This window comes from Papio anubis, chromosome 6 (assembly GCF_008728515.1).
Source record: "Papio anubis isolate 15944 chromosome 6, Panubis1.0, whole genome shotgun sequence".
Lineage (NCBI taxonomy): Eukaryota > Metazoa > Chordata > Mammalia > Primates > Cercopithecidae > Papio > Papio anubis.
In genome coordinates, this window is record NC_044981.1 from 115980859 (window position 1) to 116006803 (window position 25945).

Sequence of the window (25945 nt, forward strand, 5' to 3'; positions counted from 1 at the left end):
ATCTTAGTGAACTACTATTGATTTCTGTGTGAATATAGCCGGAGATTTCTCTCAAAAATAAAAGACATGTCAAAATGATGGGAAGAAGAGGAAAGTAGAGTTACTTGGGTCAGAGGATCTTGCCAGAATTCTTCAAATCAAATCATATAGATTAGTGACTTCCACATTTTTAAGGTTAGGAGTAAATAAAACAGGGAAATTCTAGGCTCCCCTGGAAGTATATGTGGTGGGGATTAGGAGTAGGGATCCCCAGCAGGTCCTTGGAGCCCCTTGAGCTTTTAGAGCATTGCTTGAACTCCATGACAGTCCACGCAGATCTATTCCACTTACTCCACAAACACATTTCTCAAATTATTTACCTTACTTAAAACTAGGAATTCCTTGATTAAATATATACAGTTAATGGGTACCTAAAGAAACCTCTTCCAAGGAGGAATTGAGTAACTCCAAGTCCAAAACCATAGCCCGGAATGCAAATTTGAAGTTTGGAGGAGGTTTTGTTATTTGAGCTTTTTTCATTAAACGCCATAAGGAAAGATGAAAAACCTGAAACAGATAAAGTACATTAATTTTTTTATAGCAAGAAAATAATCATTTCTCAGATATACACACAACCGAACAGAAGATTCTTTGAAGTCTCATTCACCCAGTAAGATACCAAAATTATCATTTGATTATTTCTAATTTAATAAAATGTAATCACTACAACAATGTTTATAATATAGACTCAATTAAAATACAGCATTAAACTGGTAGAGGAGGTAAAGAATAAGGTAAAAAAAAAAAAAAAAAGCATTATCCTTGTGCTTAAGCAAGTTAAATAGCTTATTTTATTGATTCTAAGATGCCATCCATTGTAAGACATATTATTATTTTGTATGCTATTTAAAATGAAAATATATTTCTTAGAGTTTTTTAAATCACATAGTAGTGGTACTAATCTCATATTGAAAAAACTCTTTTAGACTTAGACAAAGTTTTTTCATCATATGTCACATAGTTGTGTAACTATCAAAGTATAAAATGGAGTTTTTTTTTTTTTTTTTTTTTTTAACCAAAATAGCTTCCTTCTGCATAAGTGATTCATTCACCAAGACCCCTTACATATTAAATCAGGGCCAGCTACATTGGGCCCATGCAGAGTCATGTTGGTAGCATGAAATGGTGAGCCAATCACATGGGCTCTCTTTCATCCAGGCTCAGTCATCTAACCTATCAGCAGTAGAAACTGACTCTGGTCTTTGATATGGTATCGTCCCCCGAGAAGTCTGGCCAGTTACTTGGTGGCAAGTTGCTTTCAGTGGACTAGACGTTCACTAGGTGGGTCACTGATTCCTTACAAGAATTGACTCCTGCCTCAGCTATGAGTTTGCTTTCTGTGTCCTTGGTACCTCGGCCAGCATCATTATCCAAGAGGTTATAGAAAATCTGGTTTGCAAACATGGGATTCAGCTAACATACCCGTGGACCAAGAGTTGCATTATAGAGTAAGGATTTAACCACTGGGAATAGTCTGGAACATGTTGGTCCTAACATATACCATACATAGAATTGATAAAATTCCTGGTAGATTGAAATGATACATAGAAGGCTCAGTTAAAAACCCAGCCTGGAGATGACACTTGAAGTACGTACATATGGAACCAAAAACCAATATCTGGTACTGTATCTGCATAGTTAAAACACACAGGCCTGAGATTCAAAAGTTGCAAGTAAGATTGGCCTCCCTCTCCATCATCTGACATGACCCATTTGCAGAATCCGTGCCCGATTCCCCCACAATAACGGGTTTGCTAGATTACAGAACACATTTCTTGAAGGAAGGAAACAAGGGATAATCCCACCAAGGAATACGGTATTATTTACGACAAACCTAAACTATGACATATGTGTGGTTGCTTTAGGCCTCTCATCTTGGTGGATAAGCAGAAAAAAAGGAGTTAATGTAACAGGATAGGAGGAGAATTCACATTGATTATCATGAGTACTAGGGTTTCTGCTACATTAAGGGAGCAGGGAGAATTTAGTCTGAAACTTGCTGGGACATTTCTTGATGCTTCCATAGTGAATGAGTAATTGCAGCAACCATGGCCTGGCTACAGTAAGGTAGCCAAGATCCTTCACCCATCACGGTGGAGAATCTGGATCACCCACCTGGTGAGCCACTAGAAGAACTGGCTGCAAAAGAAGGCAATCTAGAATGGGTGACAGAGGAGAGAGGTGTTGAATACTGATTGTGGCCTCATGGCCAGTGGTAGCTGTAGAGACTACAGCCTTTTTTGTCATATGGTGATTTAATTATTTATTTGTTTAATTTTAAACCTTGTGACCAGCTACCAACTTGAAGAATGGATGACAGAGTTTACTTAAGGGTGGGGGCACTATCAGACTTGTTCTACAGGTGAATTATGGTAAATATTTCTTGTTTATTACTCTCATAGGTGAGAAGTTCTCAACTGGAGTTGATCTGCCTCTCAGGCAGCATTGCCAAATTAAATACATTACACTGTAAGGGCAAGTACAAATCAAACAATAAGAGACTTAATCACTCCCTATGAAAAAGAAGGAGAGAGGTTGCATTCAGGACACTTGTAATGATAAGTTCTCTCTCTCTCTTCCTGTCTCTCTCTCTCTTCCTTTCTCTCTCACTCTCTCTCTTTCTTTCTCTCGGAAATGTATGTAAATCTTATTTATTTATTTATTTATTTTTGAGATGGAATTTCACTCCTGTTGCCCAGGCTGGAGTGCAATGGCGTGATCTCGGCTTGCTGCAACCTCTGCCTCCCAGGTTCAAGCGATTCTCCTGCTTCAGCCTCCCAAGTAGCTGCGATTACAGGTGCCCACCACCACATGTGGCTAATTTTTCTATTTTTAGTAGAGATGGAATTTCACCATGCTGGCCAGTAAATCTTTCTAAAAAGCTAAGTAAGCCGCTTGCCCATTTAACAGCCCAGGAATGTTTTTCTCCAGGACCTGAGAACCATTTCTTTGAAATGTTAATCATCATGGAAGATAGCACCAGTATTTCCCAGTTTCTTTGGGAGAGTAGGAGACTAGCATTGGTAGGTACCTTGCTAATACGAAGGTGTTACAAGTATTTTTCTTTTCATAAAGCTAATTACCTAACACAGATGGTCACCTCTATACCAAGTGAATTTGGGATGAACTATGTTGTGTGGCAAGAGGTACTATGGAGTCCTTTTCATTGAGGACTACATATTGTTTATCTTGACAGTTTGTGTGAAATGGGCTGTATCTGCTTGGGGTAAGATTTTTTTTGTTGTTGTTTTTTGCCTTTGTAATCTCTTAGCAGATTGCCTATGATGTGCATCATCTTCTGGCTTAAACTTTATTCAATGATAAATTGTTTTCCTTCTCTTCTGCCTTGTGAACAGGTCATCTAGGTTGGAAGATTTTATTTCTAATTATATTTCCTCAAGAACCCCAAACACCCAGTCAACTTTGAATAATGGATAAAATAAATTTTATATAAGTAATTTTATAAGTATACTGGGACAGTAGTATACTTCTGTCCTAAATATTGCACATATGGTTTGTTTGCACACAAAATACAGTTTAACTGGGTGTCCTGTATTTGTATTTGCTAAATCTGACAATGCCATCCCTCCCTGCAGGGGCATCTGGCAATGTCTGAAGTCTTTTTCAGTTGTCACAACTGGAATCTACTGGTGTTTAAACGGTGGGGACCAGAAATGCTATTAAACATCGTACAGGGCATTACAAATGAACTGCAGAAATGCAAAGAATCATAAGAATCTACTATGTAAAATGATATGCCAACAAGTTGGTTAACCCAGAAGAAAAGGACAAATTCCTTGACACATAGAGGCAATATTAAATTAGTAATAACAAGTATCCCATGTTGGCCAGGCACAATGCTCATGCCGCTAACCCCAGAACTTTGGGAGGCTAAGCCAGGAGGATTGCTTGAAGTCAGGAGTTGAAGACCAGCACAGGCAATATAGTGAGACCCCATCTCTTAAATTTTTGTTTGTTTTTAATAGCCAGGTGTGGTGGTGCATGCCTGTAGTCCTAGCCACTTGGGAGGGTAAGACAGGAGGATCGCTTGAGCCCAGGAGTTCAAGGCTGCAATGAGCTATGATCATGCTTCTGCAAGCCAGCCTGGTTGACAGAGCAAGACCTCATCTCTTGAAAAAAGAGAAAGTCTCCCATCAAATAAAAGTGCATGACCTGATGGCTTTACTGTTGAATTTTACAAAACAAAGAAGAACTAATACAAATCCTTCTAAATCTCTTCCAAAAAAAATTGAAGGAGAGAGAATAATTATTTGGTCCAAAATATTAATAGTGTGAGGGTTAAAAAGCCAGACATAAGCCCACCTGGTTTTAGTGCAACTGCAGTGGACAGGTCCGTATGTGCCTTGTGAAGGGGATACCAGAAAGTCTCTTTGCTTCACCCCCTCAAGGCTGCCCGTGAAGCCAGAATGCTACTCAGCCTGGCAGAGTCACACGTTGTAAGTGTGAGGAAGTCAAAGCCCTCAAGGGCAACCACCTAACATTGGGGAAAAGAGTTGGTGGAGAAAAACCACATCTTGCCATCCTTGAGTGGGAACTTTTAAAGGGATGTCCCACATAATTCCTCAGGACACCCTGCACGGCTGATTCCCAGTAACCACAGCAGTAATTGTCATGTCCTTTAACCGATTTCTTTCTCTTTCTCATTTCATTCTTTTTACTCCCTCATTTCTGCTTTCTGAAATCACCTCCCAAATATATTATTTTCATCCAAAGTATTTTCTCTGGCTCTGATTTGGGAGGTCACCTAATGGAAGACATACCATTTCAAAAAGAAAGTTTCCTCTTCTGAACATCGTATTCCAAAGAAGCTTACCCTGAAGTGCTGTGCAGTTAGTTCTTTATCATGGAAGGGAACAGGGTAGTGAGCTGTTTGCAGATCCTTCAAAGCTGCAGAGAGTTTACCCTTATCTTTGAAATTAGCAATCACATTTCCAATAGCTTTCATAATCAAGAGAGACTGTTCTGTAAATCGGCAGCTCTCCTGTGAAGACAAAGCACGGCAGCCACCCTCACTCATCCTTAAGTGTTATTTAGTTTATACAGATTAATTTCTGTTAAAATGTGAAACCTCTGCTATATGGCTGATTCAATAATTCTTTATAGAGGATTTGACATCAAGGCAGTTTACTAAATTCTGCAGTCTCAGAGATAAAAAACAAGGAATGCAATTCTTACCTGAGTGGGAACCCTGTAGGAGGAATATTCACCTCATATTGGGGATCACGGAAAATTTCCGCACCGTGTTAATAACCAGACATAGTTCTGAGGACATTTAGGATTAGTCTGAGAAAAAACTGTGTGGAGTTTGAGGACTGACAAAGAGAGATTTCAGGGAGAAAGCCAGAAAGATAAAAAAGACAAGAGGGTGATCTAGCATGGGCTGGTGGCTCTCTCCTGCTATCAACTCTAAAAAAAAAAAAAAAAAAAAACATAAAGGAAGAAGGAGACAGGAATTTCAGGAAGTAACCAATTTTTAAAAATCGGAGAAAACTATGAGGTGTTTGGAGCTGTTGTTGTTGGTGTATGGTGGGTGGTCCTGGAGTTGCCTGGCAGCAGCATGAAAAAAGTAAAATTGGAAAACAAACAAACAAACAAACAAAATTATTTTTTCCCCTTAGAGGGCACCATGGTGCAAACATGATTCCCGATTCTGTCCTGAAATTCTGGGGAATGGCCCAGCAAGTGTGCCTGGAGCACAGATGCCTTGCTAGGGTGAGAAACTGATGGAAGCAGATGCAACTGACTCATTATTGGAACACACTGACTTAGAACCCTGACAAAACCTACAGAAAGCTTCATCTCAGTAGTGTCTCTCCCTAAGGTGAAACCATGACCAGAAAAGTTCTCTGGTCAAATATTAGATAGGGATCAATTATGGTTCTATGTAGCTTTAGTCTCTCTGTCCTTGGGTCAGTCTATTCTCTTTTGCTTCTTGGACTTGAGCTTCAACAATCTTCTCAACATCAGGAAGTGATATCTCCAGGGAGATGTGAGCTCACAGATCAAAATAAATAAACACCTGGGGAGATAAATTATCTAAAGGGAGACAACAAACTGACAATGTATACCATATAAAGCAGACTTATTTTTTGAAAAACACAATTTGAAATAAGCAAGATAAACCTAGTTAGGGAAATAAGTGACATCTGTGTCTAAAGTGAACTTGCTGATCGGTGTGATCTTGCTGTGGCTGTTGAGCAAGAGAGAAAGAGAACTGGTGAGAGGTGGTACAGCAAATAGAGGAGGCAGCCCTGGGAACTCTTGCACAGCCACTGCTCAGACAAGGAAGAATGCATGAGTGTGACATGTGTGGGAGCCATCTGTTTGTCACAAAATTTGCTGGCTGGCTTAGAGAGTCCCATCAATACAAGGTTGTGCTATTTGGAATTGTTTTTTGTTTGCTTGTTTCTTTCTTTTTTTTTTTTTGGTGGGAAATGGTTAGAGCTGAGGAAGCATCAGGAATTATACAGTGGGCAGGTCGTCTGCAAATATTCTCCCAAATGCCCGTGCACAAAGGACATCTAAAACCAAGGGAAGATTTCAGGGGGCGTACTGGTCCCATTGACCTCATCTCTTCTTTCGGACCCCATCAGAACAGAGAAGCAAGAGAAACCAAGGAGAAGAGACCAAGAAGAGTGAGAGGAGACGAAGGTGAAGAGACTGAAGCTTCTGAGCTACCCCTTCCCTGCTAAATCCCGGAGACACGTGCTCCAAATTCCTTAGGTAAAGGAAGAAATGAAAGGAGAGAAAGAGACCAAAATTTTAAACTGTATTAAAAATGACTGCACTGATCTTTTATACCCCAAAGAACCAATGATACCACGGGATCTAACTAAGATATTAACAGAAATGAAAAGAGATTCAACAGAATAGAGGTGAGAGGAGTTGTTGGAGAAAAGTATACATATTTCACTTGTATACCTACAGGCTTCAGACTTCATTATACACTTCATGGTTGCATGTGGGGATTTCTTGCAGAGTATACTTAACAGTTTTAAAAGGTAAAAAATGAGTAAGTTGAATACAAAATAAAAATGTGTTTAGTTCAAAATCTTTGAAAATAAAGCACAGAAAAATTGCAGTTGTGGCTGGGCGCAGTGGTTCACGCCTGTGATCCCAGCACTTTGGGAGGCTGAGGCGGACAGATCATGAGGTCAGGAGTTTGAAACCAGCCTGGCCAACATAGTGAAACCCCGTCTCTACTAAAAATACACAAAAAAATTGCGGGGTATGGTGGCGTGCACCTGTAATCCTAGCTATTTGGGAGGCTGAGGCAAGGAGAATTGCTTGAATCTGGAAGGCGGAGGTTTCAGTGAGCCGAGATCATGCCACTGCACTCCAGCCCTGGCAACAGTGTGAGACTCCACCTCTAAATAAATAAATAAATAAATAAATAGCTATTGCAAAAATACTTACTGGTTCGAAGTTGGGCAGCACGACATGTTCATCCCCAATGACAAATGACACCATGCTGCAGATGTGTATGGCGTGTCCTACCGGGGAGTATGCGTTGAAGAGTAGCATGTGTCTCCTTAAAGAGAAGGGGTACTGGATGAGAACCGAGTGCTTTCTGGGTGGTAGCAGTTGACCTGTGAGTTGCTTGCTCACACTTTGGAACTCAAACAAAGTCAAACGTTAGTGAAGAGTTCAATTTTTAACACAGATGAGATAAGGATCTTTGAATTTGCACTCTATAAGAACCCTACAGGATCACGAAATCTATACTTTACTTATTATGTAGGACAAACATAGTTAGGCTAAATGCCAAACTTCTCTCCAGTACATGCTGGAGTGACCTCCCACACACTGTAGTCATGGTGTGAAGACTAGTCTTGATTTCTCCCTAACAATTAGAAGAACTCAGGTGGGTATAGAGCTGTGTAGACTTCATAGTCTTTTTCTCATGAATGCATCATTTCATGTATGTTAATTGCATCTCCTCTACCAGGTTGTTGTATCGTGAGAGCAGGGATATTCAAGTTCCTCCAGTTATTGAGCATTTAAAGCAGCAGTCCCCAATCTTTTTGGCACCAAGGATCGGTTTCACAGAAGACAATATTTCCATGGACTTGGTTTGGGGATAGTTTCAGGATGAAACTGTTCTACATCAGATCATCAGGCATTGGATTCTTATAAGGAGCGTCCAGCCTGGATTCCTTGCATGTGCAGTTCACAATAGGATTCCTGCTCCTATGAGACTCTAATGCTGCTGATCTGACAGGAGGCGGAGCACAGGCACCGTTCCTAATAGGCCTCGGACTGGCACCAGTCCATGGCCCTGGCGTTGGGGACTGCAGATTTAGAGCATGTTCAAAACATACATGCTGATGGTTTAGGTTCTGCGGGGGAAAAAGCAGATATAAGAAGATTCTTTATTAAATTCCTTGTCCTCGGTTGTCTCAATGAATGAGCACTCGGACAGAGTAATTTGATTTGCTGGAGTATAAAGGGGAGATGTGAGAAATGTTAAAGTTTCAAAATGTATTATTTTCTAGAAGTACTAGATGCCTGACACAATTATTTTAGCATTTGTTGCTGAGGCTTTGCTTTTTGCATAAGAGCCATAGTTTTTCATTGATCACATAAAATAAGCATGATGGATCTTGGGAAAAAGTAAAAGCTAGTGCAAATGTTTATTTCAAAGCCTAGTGAAAATATTTATTTCATCTGAAATTTGAGGTAATATTTTGAATTTTATTCATCAAAATAAAAAAAATTTCCATTATATGTATTTTCTTTAAAATTGAAACTAATGTGTTTAACCAGCTTTATCTGAATTAAAAATATTATTTAACAAAAATCAGCTACAGGAAAATCTAGATTGGCGGGGAAAAATGCATATTTCTCAATTTGCATTTAAATAAAATGAAGGTTTTTGCTAAGTATTATAATATTGGTGAGAAAACTTGTAAGAAATATTTATGAGAAAATTCATAATATTTAAAGTATTATCAGTGTTATGTGTATAATACTTATAAATTATTTTTAGAAAATGCTGGGTTAAACAAGCTTAAGCAGTATTGTTGACTAAATATATTCCCAGAATCTTTGACAATTATGAATCTCCCAAAGGGGTATTCATTGTACAGTATTTCTCAATGTAGTTTTTTTGGAATTATTTTTCTCAAGAATAATAATGATAGACCTATGCCTTGAGAAATTACTTTAAGAAACAATATCTTAGAGTCTATATTGTTTACTTCTTTAGTAACCAACAATTTGCAAGGCTTCAAACCATTTTTATTATGGGAAAAATGAAGTCACTTCATACCCAACAGGCAGACGAACCACTGTAGCCTTGGTAGCATATGTGTGAATCTTCAGAACAAGATTGCCTGGTTTTAGAGATTTCCAAGAAAATGTCTCAGCTGTGAGAAGCCCAGGCTCTATGGGAGGGCTGTCTTTCGTTAAGGCTTGAAGATAAGTAAAAAGGTATCAAAATTTGATTGTGAAAGTGCAGTTTGGCATTCACTAGTACTGTTTTTTTTAATTAAGTAACAACATAAATAATAATAATAAAGCATTAGAAATATTATTGAATGTTCACAAAACATTAGAAATTACTCCAGGTAAATTACTAGAAAGAAACACTTAGGTCTTCCTCCCTGCTCAATGTTCTTCCTTATAACAATCCTCTCAAGTGAAGAAACCAGGAATAGGAAAATCAGAAGCAGGAGGACATTTTTCATTGTAGTATAGCATCGCTTTTATTATCTCTATGGTAGTAACTACAATATCCTTCTAGATTCAATTTTAAAGGAAGAAAACATATTACATCTTGAAAATAAGAGATTTCTCTAAAACAGTATAAAAAATAACTCCAAAAATCTCACTGTTTATAAAAATATATATATATTTTTAAAAGATGGATTCTCACTCTGTCACCCAAGCTGAAGTGCAGTGGTGCAATCTCGGTTCACTGCAGCCTCCACCTCCTGGGTTCAAGCAATTCTCCTCCCTCAGTCTCTGGAGTACCTGGGATTACAGGCACCTGCCACCACCCCTGGCTAATTTGTGTATTTTTAGTAGAGACGGGGTTTCGTCATGTTGGCCAGGCTGGTCTCGAACTCCTGACCTCAGGTGACCCGCCCACCTTGGCCTCCCAAAGTGCTACGATTACAGGAGTGAGCCATCATGCCCAGCCTATTTATCAAAATTTTTACCTTTGATTCAGTCTTTGACATTATGTAGAAAGCAAGCAATTAACAAAGTTTGAATTTAATATCAAGTTTTTCTTTAAAAATGGATAAATAATATGGGCTAATTGTTCATCAGTGACTGAGGGCAAGATATTTTCTCCCCTATTTCCAGAAAACACTGGAATTGAGGATATAAGGTCACAAAATTACCTGAAATGCCTTCATGCCTATGGAATTTAAATGTTCTGGGATATGGTGTGGCTTCAGAGTTTTTGGTTTGGTAGACGCACTAAACTTAGATCACTAAATTTTGGAAAATTTATTATACAACAAGTATTTTCTAGCCACCTGCTGTACATTAGACACCATTCAAAACGTTGACAATACTTCCGTTTTAAAAAAAAAATCCTCGCCCTACATGTTGACAAACATTCAGTATTAAGCATTTGGGAAATACTTATTGTACATTTACAGTGCCATGTACTGTTAATTTGAGCTAAAGAAAAAAATTAACAAAACAGGCCAAAGAATAAAATAATGAAGTTTTGTGAGTATGTGCCTGTGTGTGCATGTTTATGCAAGGGTTGGCTTTGCAGAAGAGCAGAGATTTTCTATCCATTAGAACAGAAGGAAGGTGGCCTAGATTTTGAGAGAGTTCATTGTGGGAAAGGGAGATAGAAATTCTGAAAGCAGAAATCATTTCTGATTTCTTCTGTCTCTTCTGTGAGATTAGCAGCAAGTCATCAGCTGAACATGAGTGAGAGTAAGAGTAGGTGTTGAAGATTTGTAGAGAGAGAGCATGTTTGAGGGTTTGCAATAGTCATCTACAGGAATAAATAAGAGTGGGAGAATAAATGAACGAATGAAATACTGGCAGTGCTTAAGGCCTTGTTGAGATTCGCGTTCCTCAAGTTTAAGCAGGGCTAGCCAGTATGTTTGTTTTTCTCCCCTCTGATCACATTCAACTGCTGTCTTGAAACTGCGAGTTGGATATAGCATCAAGTTTAACCAATAGTGAAGTTTTTCCAGGAAAATTAGATGAGGGGGTAAAAAGAGCAAATGTGTGGAGGGTATCTCTGTGATGGACAGAAAAAAAAGTGGCAGGGTAGAGAGTAATGGAAGTCCCAGTATTTCCAAAATTGTAGGAGTGGGAGTTCTGTAGAGTGAACTAGAGAGTCAAGCAGTGAGGGGGGAAGTCAGGTGCTTGAAATTGAGATGATTGAGATGATGCACCAAAAAAAAAAAAAAAAAAAAAAGTAAACTTAAAGTCTACAGGGTAACCATGAAAGTAGGAGACCAAGGTGGGATAGAGGAAAAGATTGTTGGAATGTCAAATCGAAAACAAATAGTTTGTTTTTCAATAGATGTTGAAATAATTAAGAATGATGACATTTGCAGGTCAACAACGACAGCAACAATAGATTGACTAAGTACAACAAAAAGGTGAACAGATTAGTACAACCAGAAGAGGTGCGGGTGGCAGGAGTGAGCATAACCCCTGGTGTCTGCAGAGTAAGAGCATCAGAGGAGGTGGTGTAGGTGGTCCAGTGGGACTCTGGAGAAACTCTGGAAAGGGAGGAAGTTCCTTCATCCATTGTCTTCTAAAAATCTTTTTAATTGTTTTTAATTTTTTTTTTGAGACAGACTTTCCCTCTTGTTGCCCAGGTTGGAGTGCAATGGCATGATCTCAGCTCACTGCAACCTCTGCCTCCCGGGTTCAAGGGATTCTCCTGCCTCAGCCTCGCGAGTAGCTAGGATTACAGGTGCCTGCCATCACGCCCTGCTAAGTTTTGTTATTTTTAGTAGAGACAGGGTTTCACCATGCTGGCCAGGCTGGCCTAGAACTCCTGACTTCAGGTGATCCACCCGCCTCAGCCTCTCAAAGTGCTGGGATTACAGGTGTGAGCCACCACACCCAGCCTCTAAAAATCTTATTATTGCATGTTTCCTAGCCTGAACATGATCTGGGCTTTAAGGCTATCATTTTCTCAGAGTCCTCTTACCTCCGTACTCCCCCCAGCGTACCAATGCAGAAAAGCAAACCAGTAGTTCAATAGGTTTTAGACTATCTACAAATAGATAGTAGGACACTCGTTCTTCTGAAAACTGCAAGAAATTAGAGCAGTTGTCGTACTTAATATCAGTTGATCAATGCTATTATTTTCACTTGTAATGAAAACATAGTATAACATCTAAGATTTACGGGAAACTTAGTGTCAAAATAAACACTTTATGAATCTAATTATATGAAGAAAATTATACTGGGTGAATGTTGGCAACCATCTGTGGAAATTGCAGCGCTGTGTTGGACTAGCCACCATATCAGAGAGAGGCAGAGCTCTCCTCTATGAGGAAAGAAAAGGGATATGCTTGTTCCAGAAATAAGAAAGAGAAGAGACTGAGCCCAGGGCAGAGTAGTACTCAAGCATGGGTCTTTGATGGGCAGGAAGGCCACAGAGTAAGTAACTGTGGCAGATAATGGGAATGGCCAATTGGATGTCTTAAGTTATTTTACAGGATGGTACATGAAATAAGCTCTCTCTTCCTTCTTTCCACAGGAGCTTCAGATATACACCTGCCGTGGTTTGGCTCTGTGTTTCCACCCAAATCTCATGTCAGATTGTAATTCCCACATGTTGAAGGAGGGGCTTGGTGGGAGGTGATTGAATCAGGGGAGCAGACTCATCCCTTGCTTTTCTAGCGATGGAGTTCTCAGGAGATGTGGTTGTTTGAAAGCATGTGGCACTTCCCCCTTTGCTGTCTCTCTCTCTCTCCTGTTCTGCCATGGTAAGACATGTTTGCTTCCCCATCGCCTTCCACCATGACTGTAAATTTCCTGAGGCCTCCCAGCCATGCTTTCTGTACAGCCTGTGGAACTGTGAGGCAATTAAATCTTTTTTCTACATAAATTACCCAGTCTCAGGTAGTTCTTTACAACAGTGTGAGAACGGACTAACTCAATACCCACTGCTTGCTGACACAGTGGGCTGTGGGTTTTTGTTTTGGAGATGGAATAAAGTGCTTAGTAAAATCAAAACTTCCCTTAAAAGATAGTTGCATAAAGGTTACATGTATATAATTTCAGTTCACCCTATATGAGTACTATCAATGTATCTAATTACACATTGATAGTACTTAATAATACTTAATAATTAATATAATTATTTAGATACATTAATGTATCTTATTACACAGAAAGGGTAAGCTATTTACCAAAGGTCACAGAGTTTGTAGTAGCAAAGACACGAGATAAAAGTAGGTATAGCCATCTGCCTGACTCTAAGGCTGGCACTCTTGTCTAATACATTATTATTGCCTTTCAAGTTCTCAGTGCTTCAACATAATTGTGAGGGATGACACACGGTAAATGTGTTCAATTAACTTAATTGAAATATGCTACACTTTAAAAGTTTTTCATATTCTATCATAGTATTTAAAAAACAGTTAATATATGAAAGACAAATATGTAGCAATGCTATGAAAAAGGAAGCCTTGTTATTTAATCAAGTATAACAAAGAGTGCTAGAAATGCTTGATACAATGTAATCATGACTTAAATGATTACTCCTCTCCCTGTTTTCCATTTGTTTTCATTTGGCACTTTATTTTATTTGTTTCCTGTCAGCTGTGACATGTTGATGATATAGAGTGTTGTTTCAAATATACACTATCTGAAAATATGAAGGACCCTTGGACTTGGGAACCTGGCATGCATGCCTGAGGAGGAGTTTCTGCCCGGAGCTCATTTTCTGTCATTTTCAAGGGCCTGAGAATTGAGGGGTGGGGTGTTCCTAAAGGCCACACAGGGGCTCTGCCCTGGTGCCAGCTCATGGCACCTTTGAAATGACCCTGCTCTAACCTCTCTCTGAACACCAAGGGAACAAGTGGATTGTGCTGAGGACAGGCTTCGGGCTCTGTGTCCCCAGCTCAGCAGGCCACTAAGGTCTGGAGTGTCTGGCCTCAGACCACAGCTGATCCTTCCTTTCAGGCCATACTAAATGCCAATAAGATTATATTCCAATGCCTTCCAAGAAAGTTATTTTCTCACACCATTAATTTTAAAACAATTCAGGAAAATAAAAAGGAATGTCGTAATTTTATTTCACCAAGCTGAGACATTTAAAAGAGAAAAAAAATTCTGTGCTAATCATCACCTCATAAGAATAAGATCAGAATAAAGAATAGTTGACCAGTTTACCACATACACTTTTAAATTAGGATGGTTATGTGTACCAAAAGCTACCATGCAACTGTCTTTAGTAAATGACAGCCAACATTTATTATCACTTACCAATAGGCATTCTTCTATGTGTTTTACATGTGTTATTTCACATTTGATCTGCTTCATTTTCCTTAGATGTAAAATGATGGTAATAATATCTCTTTTTTTTTATTATTATACTTTAAGTTCTAGGGTACATGTGTACAATGTGCAGGTTTGTTGCATATGTATACATGTGCCATGTTGGTGTGCTGCACCCATTAACTCATCATTTACATTAGGTATATCTCCTAATGCTATCCCTCCCACTTACCACCTCCCCACAATAGGACCTGGTGTGTGATGCTCCCCTTCCTGTGTCCAAGTGATCTCATTGTTCAATTCCCACCTATGAGTGAGAACATGCAGTATTTGGTTTTCTGTTCTTGCAATAGTTTCCTGAGAATGATGGTTTACAGCTTCATCCATGTCCCTACAAAGGACACGAATTCATCCTTTTTTATGGCTGCATAGTATTCCATGGTGTATATGTGTCACATTTTCTTAATCCAGTCTGTCACTGATGGACATTTGGGTTGATTCCAAGTCTTTGCTATTGTGAATAGTGCTGCAATAAACATACATGTGCATGTGTCTTTATAGCAGCATGACTTATAATCCTCTGGGTATATCCCCAGTAATGGGATGGCTGGGTCAAATGGTATTTCTAGTTCTAGATCCTTGAGGAATCGCCACAGTGTTTTCCACAATGGTTGAACTAGTTTACAGTCCCACCAACAGTGTAAAAGTGTTCCTATTTCTCCACATCCTCTCCAGCACCTGTTGTTTCCTGACTTTTTAATGATTGCCATTCTCACTGGTGTGAGATGGTATCTCATTGTGGTTTTGATTTGCATTTCTCTGATGGCGAGTGATGATGAGCATTTCATGAATAATATCTCTTTCACAGGGTTTGTTATGAGGAGTAAATGCAATAAAAAGCCTAAGGGCCTACAACATGTATAAACCATTGTCATTTCATCATTGGCAATAGGTTAAATATGGAAATATGCCTAAATTTAAACTATAAACTGTACATTATGCTGATATCATACTCTGGGTTCAACTATTCCCAATTAATTGTTGTGTTATCTCTATAAAGTCAAAGTATTCCTCTAGGTGTTTTCACATACTCTAGGACTAGGTGAAGGATTTCTTTCCCCCAGTCACTATTCTTATTTTCAGAGTAGGGAGCCAGCAACAGAGCAGCTCTTGAGGTCTGACCAAAAGGTTTCTCTGCCCATTTTCATGTGTTACAAATGCAATAGAAAAGTTTCAAGGACTCCTTACTTCTCCCACCTCTGCGTACTGCTCATGGTGGTGTGGGATTATTATTAGATGCTTGGGTGGCCTTGTCCTATGACAGGACAATATGTAAATGTTAGTACAGTTTAGTTTCCCAGAATATGTGCCATAGTTTTTCTTAAAATTCTGCTCAATATGTGGTTTGTTAATTACCTTAATTGACAATTTTTAAATTCAGTTCCTACCTCATGGCAGGAATGTTCTTATAAGTGGTAAACAAAAGGATACAGCCCTTCTAATCATGCTAACAGTAAGTAGGGGGAAGGATGGGCACAGAGAAGCAATCAGAAAGTTGGGAAGGTGGGAGGCAAATGCTAGGAGAACACAGAGCATACAGAGGGCATGAAGCTGAACCTCTTTTTTTTTTTTTTTTTTTTTTGAGATAGAGTCTCACTCTGTTGCCCAGGCTGGAGTGCAGTGGCGCAATGTCAGCTCGCTGCAACCTCCGCCTGCCAGGTTCAAGCAATTCTCCTGCCTCAGCCTCCTGAGTAGCTGGGATTACAGGCACACACCAACATGCCTGGCTAATTTTTGTATTTTTAGTAGAGATGGGGTTTCACCATGTTGGTCAGGCTGGTGAAGCTGAGCCTCTTAACCCAGACTCCATGGCAAGGGAAGGGAAGCCTCACAGTGTCAAGGGCATCTATGCTATTCTGAAGGATTTCTAGGCATTAGCTGAACAAGAGCAAAGAGGATAACAGGGATGAAAAGGTAGAAACTCCAGGCAGAGGGATAATATGGGGGAAAAATGCAGGCATAATGGTGGAGTGTTCTTATGTTTTAGGAAACATAAATACTAATTGAAACCAAATCTAGTGAATTTATTTGTGCACGTCCTTCATTTTTTCATAAATCAAATTTTTCTTAATGTGTATTTGTGTAATAATCCAGGCCAGGATTCAACATGGTCAGATGGATCACATTTGTGGTTATGAGCTAGTGGAATTTTGCTTATTGTTTAGATAAGGGTTAGTGGGAGACTCTAAAAAATAATTTTTAAAAATATAATTATGTTACAAGTTTAGAAATGTTTAGAGAAATTTGAAGATGTTTCCCACTGGTGTGATTCTACCAAAAATTTAAAGAGAATAGAAGAGATTATAATATATTTACCTTAAATTCTGATTTTTGAAAGTTAAGGCAATATGAACTTGGCTTGTGGAAAATATATATATTTCTGAAAAAAAAGACATTTTTAACATGTTATTGTCATTATAGGTTAATACTACATGTTAAGTTTAAAGATTAATACTACATGTTAAGTTTCTTATAATCAAATAATTGTAGGAAGAAAGTTAAAAAATAACAACAGTATTGGGTCAGTTGCCCTAAAGGGACAAGAATTATTCCAGTGAATAAAATTTCTTCACTTTAATTAAGAAACAAGCCTTTGAGGAGAAGTGGAAACTGGCCTAAAATTGGTTTGGCTATTAATGTGTTATATGGATAATCAATATACTTATTTTCCCTTTTATAACGTTTATTTGATATTATACTAACACTAGGCTGTTATTGGCTTATTTTGAATGATGCTAAGAGTTAAGAGGTTGTATAACCACTATATTAAATATGCAACAATAAATCCTAATGTGACTTTGTATGCTAATGCAGCTCAGGGTGTAACCACTACGACATAGTCAGATTGATCCCATTGGGATACTTACTGAAAACAAACACAGAAATCTTCAAAATCTAACCATATTTCTTTAGAAACACCATTATTTGTCATTGGAAGTTCTTCCTGGGATTTTTCCTGTGTTTCTGTGGTTTGGCTGACTATATCTCTTTCCAAGTTTAATCCATCACTCTGATGGGCATCACCCAATCCAAAGTCGGTTTGTTCCTCTGTGCCTAGAAGACACACATGTCAAAAATACCTTATATTGTTAAATAACAAGTTATTGAGATACGTAAAATGATAAAGGGGAAGTTAAATATCAAAGTCTATTTTTGGGAAAATATTTACTGAGATAATCCAGGCTTCATACATTTATGGAGGTCCACAAAGAGACACATTTCATACACATAGGAGAATTTAATAATAATTTCTATGCATATTAGAGTGTTCAGAAATGCCAAATTACTTTGATAAATTTGTTCATAGATTCTTTAGAGATTGTGAAGTTACAACAGAAATTAGCTAGATTCTTTACTTAAAATCTGCTATTGATGGACATATTCTTATAGGAGGGGATGGCTTAGACAACAGAAAGGGAAATAAAAACTTGAAAGATCTAGTGCAACAAATGTGTTTCAGTAAGACATCTAATTACTCCCCACAGTCAGTGGTTCTAGAGCCTTATTTTATATTTACCAAGTAATGTGGCATACCATTCTTTTTTCTTTTTCTTTTTCTTTTTCTTTTTTTTTTTTTGTTGAGACGGAGTCTTGCTCTATTGCCAGGTTGGAGTGTAGTGTCACAATCTTAGCTCACTGCAACCTCTGACTCCCTGGTTCAAGTGATTTTCCTGCCTCAGCCTCCTGAGTAGCTGGGACTACAGGCACACACCACCATGCCCAGCTAATTTTTCTATTTTTAGTAGAGACAGGGTTTCACCATTTTGGCCAGGATGGTCTCGATCTGCCTCTTGATCTGCCCGACTCAGCCTCCCCAAGTGCTGAGATTACAGGCGTGAGCCACCGCGCCTGGCCGGCATAGCATTCCTGTAGACTTCTGGATCCAAAATTATATACATAATTTTGAATTCAAGTCTTTTATTTAGAAACTAAGGAATTTGCAGTGGTTTCAGTGTTTTGATCACAGGGTGCAGCATTAAAACAGATGAACTTTATTCATGGGTCTTTAATCAGATCCTCTTTTATTTTTATTTTTAGCTTCAATTTAACAATTGAAATTATCTCTTTTTTTAAAGCCCAGAGCAGACTAGGCTCAGCAAATCAAAGGAGACACTGAAGAAAGGCTGCTAAGAGCCAGAAGCGAAGTTGTCAAGAAGCAGAGATGCCCCTCTGTATCTTGACGTACATTGAAAAAAGTCACAGGAAAATTATTAATTTACCTTTTCCAAGTATAACTTGTGAAGCAGCATTTCCCTATGAATTAAAAGAAACACATTATGAAACCATTTTGAATTCAACAAAATATTACAGCTATCCAAAGCACCAAAGTTACTAAAAGAGCTAATATCGTTTCTTAAACCTTGAAGAAATAGGTTTTTGTGAAAATTTGCTAAAACTTACCAACAAAAAATTTGTTTTTAACTTTAAGTGTCAAAGAACATGAATTGAATTAAATAATTGACTGGGTATTTAAGCCTGTCACATTAAGACACAAAATATGTTAATTTATTAAATGACTGAATCCTGTAACAAGAGTTAAATTAAAACAGTAATATCCCTAAGTAGACATATTACTTGGCACAAGGTACCAGCCATTAATATAGAGAAATTAGTAAGATTATGACTGGCAAGTAATGTATAGAACTTAAAAAGGCTGATTTCAATTATAAAAATGGCTCCTGAAAGTTTTAACAAGGAATTTAAATTGAATTCATGTGTATATAAATTTTGTTTTAATTATTTAATATCAAATAATTGTGTTCTGGAACACAATTAAAAATAAATGTAAAAAGTAAAATGGCAAACACTCATACAGGCTAATTACAGGTAATGTCAACAATTTTTTTTTTGATTATGTAAAGTGGATGGAAGAGATAGCAAAGTAGTGACAGGTAAATACTAAGTGCAAAGCAAAGCCTATCCATGCCTTAGGACCTCAGAAGCAATGAGTAGATTAGCAGGTACCTGAGGAGGAAAAAATGAGATACGGGCTGAAAACATGGACATGGGTTGAATGTCTATACAAGGAACTCCACTTCTTCTCCCTAATCTTTCTGGTTCAGCATCCAGTCTACTGCCTAAACAGCACACTTGAAATTGCTTCAAGTGGAGAAATTAAATGAGAAATCTCTTATTCTGAATTCACAGATACTCTGGAAGTAGAAGAGTCTACTGTACAGAGGAATTAAGTGAAAGTTCACAAGCTAAGTGCTGAGACTCTCAGCTTCCCTGTGCTTGGCCTTCATGGATGGACAAGTATATACCATTCCCTGTGATCAACCTTAGAGGACCATTAACTGGAGAAACTCACCAGAGTTAGGGAAAAGAGCTCAAGCTGCAAGATGCACTTTAGCAGCCAGCCCTACCTCCATATAAAACTCACTCATCCTCAATTATCTTAAGTTAGAGCCAACAGTTGATAACTCTGGCCATGCCATTGAGCTGCTTCTAATCAGCAACTATTTGGTGCCTTAAATTTCTTAAATATATATGTACAACAAAGTATTGGCAAACAATTGAGGAGAGATTCTTATATGAAAGAAAGACGCTAACAATTATGGGTGGCAAGATTCATAGAAAACAGAAACAATATTATGTGGAGCAATTTTTAAAAGATTAGTAATAGTAGAAAGATAAGAGGATATTCATCTATCAAATAAGGAACTTCTACAAAAAATAAAAAATGAGAGAGCTCTTAGAAACTAAAAATAGAATAAGTGGAATAAACAATACAAGCTTTAGGCACTGAAGCTGATACAAACTACGAAACTCGTAGAAGAAAACATAGAAGGACGCTTCATGACACTGGATTTGGCAATTGTTTCTTACATATGACTCCAAAAGCACAGGCAACACAAATAAAAAATAGGTAAGTTGAAATAAAATAAAAAAAGAAAACTTCTGTACACTGAAGGACACAATCAACAGAGTCAGACTGCAACCTACAAATTGGGAGACAATATTTGCAAATTATATATCTGATAAGATGAAAATATAAGAATATACATAGAATTTCTAAAAAGAACAAAAACAACAAAATAACCCAAACAATGCAATTAAAAAATGGGCAAAGAATTTGAATGGACCCTTCTAAGAAGATATACAAATGGCCAAGAGCACATGAAAAGATTCTCAATATCATGAATCATTAGAGAAATACAAACCAAAATTACAATGAGACACCATTTCATGCCCATTAAGGTGGCTACCATAAACAATTCACACAGAGAATAATAAATGTTGGTAAGGATGTAGAGAAATTTGAGAGGCACTGTTGAGAATGTGACATGGTGTGGTCACTATGGAAAACAGTGTGGTGGTTCCTCAAACGATTACCATATCCAGCAATTCCACTCTTAGATATATTCCCAAAAGCACTGAAAGCAGTCTCAAGGAGATAAGTGTACGCCCAAATTCACAGTAGCATTACTCACGATATCTAAAAGGTTGGTGCAACCCAATATCAATTGAGGAATGACTGGATAAACAGAATGTGATATACACATACAATGGAATATCATTTAGTCGTAAACAGGGAAGAAATCTTGCCACGTGTACAAACATGGGTGAAGCTTGAGAACATTAACATTATGCCCAGTGAAATAAGTCAATCACAAAAGCAGAAATACTTTATTATTCCACTTATGTGAAGTACCCGGAATAGTCAAAGTTGTAGGAACAGAAAGTGGAATGGTGGTTTTCATGAGCTGTGGGGAGGGGAGAATCATAAGCTTTTAAATGCCGATAGAGTTTTACTTTTGCACAATGAAAAGAATTCTGGAGATTGGTCGTACAACAGTGAAAACGTATTCAATACTACTGAACTGCACACTTAAAGATGGTTAAGATGGCAAATGTTATGTTGTGTGTATTTTACTAAAACTAAACAGTTTTAAAATATTTAAAATAAATAAGGATAAATATATTTAAATAAATGAGAAAAAAATCAAGTACATTAGAGAGTAAATTGGGAGAAAGGTAGTGTAATAGAAGATCCACAAAGCAGAGAAAAATGAGGAGAGAAAATGATCGAGGAAGTGGTATAAAGAAATTCTCCAGAACGGAAGAATTTGACTTCAGGTTGAAGGGTTTCATGGAGTATGCAAAATAATTCCTGTTTAAAAAAACAAAGCCCCGGGGCCAGGCACGGTGGCTCACGCCTCTCAGGACTTTGGGAGGCCGAGGTGGGTGGATCACCTGAGGTCAGGAGTTTAAGACTGGCCTGGCCAACATGGCCAAACCCCATCTCTACTAAAACTACAAAAAAAATTAGCCAGGCGTGGTAGGGTGTGCCTGTAGTCACAGCTACTTGGGAGGCTGAGACAGGAGAATCACTTGAACCTGAGAGGTGGAGGTTTCAGTGAGCCGAGATCACGCCACTGCACTCCAGCCTGGGTGACAGAGTGAGACTATGTCTCAAACCAAAAAAAACACCCCATACCAAGGCCAATGAGTGAAATTTCATTATGCCAAGAATGGAAATAAGGTCCTAAAAGAGTCACATATAAAAGATTAAGAATCAGAATATCAGAATGCCTTTTTATTTTTTATTTTTTATTTTTGACAGGATCTGGCTCTGTTGCCCAAGCTGGAGTTCAGTAGCATGATCTTATTTCCCTCCAGCCTCAAACTCCTGGGCTCAAGCCATCCTGCTGCCTCAGTCTCCCACATAACTGGGACAACAGGCATGCACCACTATGCCTGGCTAATGTTTATGGGTTTTTTGTTGTTGTTATTTGTTTGTTTGTTTTTGTAGAGATGGGGTTTCACCATCTTGCACAGGTTGTCTCAAACTCCTTAGCTAAAGCAAGCCACCTGCCTCAGCTTACCAACATGCTGGGATTACAGGTGTGAGCTACCATGCCTAACCCAGAATGTCATCTTTAAATCAAGAGCAATGCTTAAAATTAGAAGACAAGAGATTAAATAAGACTTTTAAAATTTTGAGGAAATGACTTCTAAATTGGAATTTTATATCCTGCCAAAATATAAATTAGGTGGGAGAATGGAATGTAGGCATCTTCAAGCATGCAAGTTCTCATATATTTTACTTCCTGTACATCTTTTCTGAAGAAGTATTGGAAGATATGCTACACTAAAATTAGGGTTTAAACCATGAAAGAAGAGAGACCAAAAATAGGAAATTCATCAGAGAAGAGAGACAAAAGGAAGTCTAAAGGTACCAGGAGCAAAGTTCTCTCAGTTTGCACTGAAGCAAGACAGCAAAAGAGTACATGGGTGATGTTTCAAAAAAAAAAAAAAAAAAAAAAAGAACTGGCATTTATAAAATATTTGATGTATTTGACTATGTAGAAAATGATGTATAGAGATATTTTAATTTTTGTAGTGTTTGGAAAGACCTACTAATGCTTCTTTTTTTTTTTTTTTTTTGAGACGGAGTCTCGCTCTGTCGCCCCAGGCTGGAGTGCAGTGGGGCAATCTCAGCTCACTGCAAGCTCCGCCTCCCGGGTTCATGCCATTCTCCTGCCTCAGCCTCCTAAGTAGCTGGGACTATAGGCGCCCACCACCGCACCCGGCTAATATTTTGTATTTTTAGTAGAGACGAGGTTTCACCGTGGTCTCGATGTGTTGACCTTGTGATCCACCCTCCTCGGCCTCCCAGAGTGCTGAGATTACAGGCGTGAACCACCATGCCTGGCCTAATGCTTCTTATAGTAAAGTGAGCAAAGGAAAAAGTGCAGTAATTTGCTTGTATAAAACCTTGTGTAAGAAATGTTATAGTATTTGCTTCAGCAGTAATAATCCTTACAAAACAAGAATGTTGATTCAACCAAAGTTTATGAAATGACAAAATCTTGAAGACAGGGGAAAGTGTAGATATGGGACAGTAAGTGAGGTTAGGTGTGCTAAATCCTTATCTCCCATGACAGGAAGTCAAGAGATAACCTCTAAATTAACAGATCAAGATATAATAGCATGTAGTCATTCAACAAATATGTCATGGTGTTTGCTATATGCTAGGCATTTTCACAGGTGCTGAGGGAGAAACAAAATATAATAAAATCAATTTCTCTGCCCTCATGAAGCCTACTATTTAGAATTATGGAGATACATACCAGAAGAAATAGTTAAATAAAATAAAAGTGCATGACTCTTGAGAAGAAGACTGAAAAATGAGTAGGTGTAGAGCACACTGGCTATTATTTTATGATGATCTTCTGGATAATATTTACCTCTTTAAAACTAATGCAATCAATAATTTAAATTTAAAAAAACTTCAAAAAATATTGACAGATATTCATTCTCCTTAATCACCTATTAGTCTCTACTTTCTAATTAACACTAATAGATTTGTTGATCTGTATGTGATGATGTGACCTCCAGATATCTTATACCATCACATACGCTATCACATTCAACAAATAAAAGCCAAACCAATTAAAGAGGAGTTTTTCAAAGTTTCATTATGATTTGGAACATCAGTTTATGGATACCTTTCATCTCCAAGAATATATTATTATAACTTAGAATTATATTTACAAGCATTATCATATTGTAATGGCTTGAAATTTCATTATAAAGTTTAAAAGTTGCATAAGAATTCCTCTAAAAACAATTAATTGTGTATCCATATGGGAAATAATAAAATTGGATTCATCATTTTATATCATACACAAAAATCAGTTCCAAATTAATTGGATTTTATAAAAGTAAAACTATAACATTGTACAAGATGATTAGAAAAATAGCTTTATGACCTAAGAATAGGGAAAATTTCTTAAATAAGATCTAGAAATCTCAATCATATATAATCATAATATGATTATATATATGCAATATGATTATATATGATTGAGATTTCTAGATCTGGTTTAAGGAACCAGATTTGTACATGAATATATAAATAAATTCAACCACATTAAAAATACAAATAATTTGTTTATACAAAGACACAATATTCAGGAGCTCTTAGCAGTCATAGGGCAGAACAGGACTTTCTTGTATTTGCCCCCTGCAAAAACATCAATTTAAACAATAATCCACATAAGAAAATATCTTCATAAGAGCCAAAGAAACTTGGTGAAAGGTTATAGCAACTGAATGTGGCACAGAAATAAGACACATTGAAGAGGGTAGGAAGGACAGTATTGCATCACACACATCGCTCCCAATCCCAGGCAAAGGGAGATACCCTCTATTTGGGAGAAGAAAAAAAAGAAGTAAGGACTGGAGTTTGCCTTGGACCTAAACACAGGCTGGACCAGTAAAGCAGTAAAGTAGATCCCTACCAGGCCTAGGGTCCAGGCCACCCAGTAGACCCTGGTGGCTGGCTGGCCCCCATAAACTGAGGCCCCAGGCCCACCCTTGCAGAATCTGGTACTCTAGGTCTATGCAGCATAAGTCTAGCCTCTGTGGACCCAGATTTCAGGCTGGTTTCCAGCGACACACATTCTAGGCCCAATCCTGTAGACCCAAGTGCCAGGGTTGCCCACCTGCTGATCTAGGCATTAGACCAGACTGCTCAAGGAATACAGTAACAAACCTGCCTGTGGGCAACCTGTCAGAAATCTCTAGATGATCTGACTGGTGAAGGGCTTTCAAAGACAAAGCCAGTCTGCAAAAATTAGAATAATTTACTACTCTTTTAAATTTACAGACACCAACACATGGTTACAAGCATCAAGAACAATAATGGAAACATGACCCCACCAAAAGAACAAAATAAAGCACCAAAGCCAGCTCTAATGAAATAGAGAGTTATAATCTGCCTGACAAAAATGTGAAATGATTGTTTTAAGGAAACTCAGTGAACTTAAAAAAATACCAAAACACAATTAAGTGATATCTGGAAAACAATGAACAACTAAGACAAGAAACTTAACAAAGAGGTTGGAATTATTTTAATAAATTAAACAAATTCTAGAGGTGAAAATTATAATGAATGAAATGAAACAAAAAATGAAAGAGAAGGTCAACAGTGGAATCAATCAAGCAGATAAGCAAAAGAAAGAAACTGTGAAACTGAAGACAGGCTATTGGAAAATATGTACTCAAATGAGGAAAAAAGAAAAGGAATGAAAAAGGACTACACGGTTTATGGGGCAGTATCAAAAGCGCAAATATTTGAGTTCAAAAAAGAGAAGACAGAGACAAAGGAGTAGAAACTTACTTAAAGAAATAATAGCAGAAAACCTCTCAAATCTGGGGAAAGTTATATATATCCAGGTAGAGGAAGGTAGAAGGTGTTCAAAATCAGATTTAATCCAAATAAGACTATACACCAAGACATACTAAAATCAAACTGTCAGAAATCAAAGACAAAGAGAGGATTCTGAAAGTAGCAAGAGAAATGAAGCAAATAAGGAGTTCTAATTTATCAGCAAATTTCTTAGGAGAAACCTCACAGGCTTGGAGAGAATGG

General features: G+C 37.8%; 1 protein-coding gene across 6 annotated transcripts in view; it reads right to left on the bottom strand.

Annotated features, from left to right (window-relative positions):
- The window catches only part of ADGB (androglobin), a 235351-nt gene that overhangs the window by 86301 nt on the left and 123105 nt on the right, over nt 1-25945 (bottom strand). For all 6 annotated transcript variants that reach the window (XR_002521725.2, XM_021937748.2, XM_021937749.2 and 3 more), the window contains 8 exons: nt 18783-18816; nt 17430-17616; nt 16879-16942; nt 12203-12305; nt 9332-9473; nt 7477-7591; nt 4874-5041; nt 411-546 (listed from right to left, as the gene is read on the bottom strand). Coding sequence is in view for 5 of the 6 variants with exons in the window: in XM_021937748.2 (XP_021793440.2) it covers nt 411-546; nt 4874-5041; nt 7477-7591; nt 9332-9473; nt 12203-12305; nt 16879-16942; nt 17430-17616; nt 18783-18816 (949 nt within the window). In the remaining variant the exon portion in view is untranslated. The remainder of the gene's footprint in view (nt 1-410; nt 547-4873; nt 5042-7476; nt 7592-9331; nt 9474-12202; nt 12306-16878; nt 16943-17429; nt 17617-18782; nt 18817-25945) is intronic.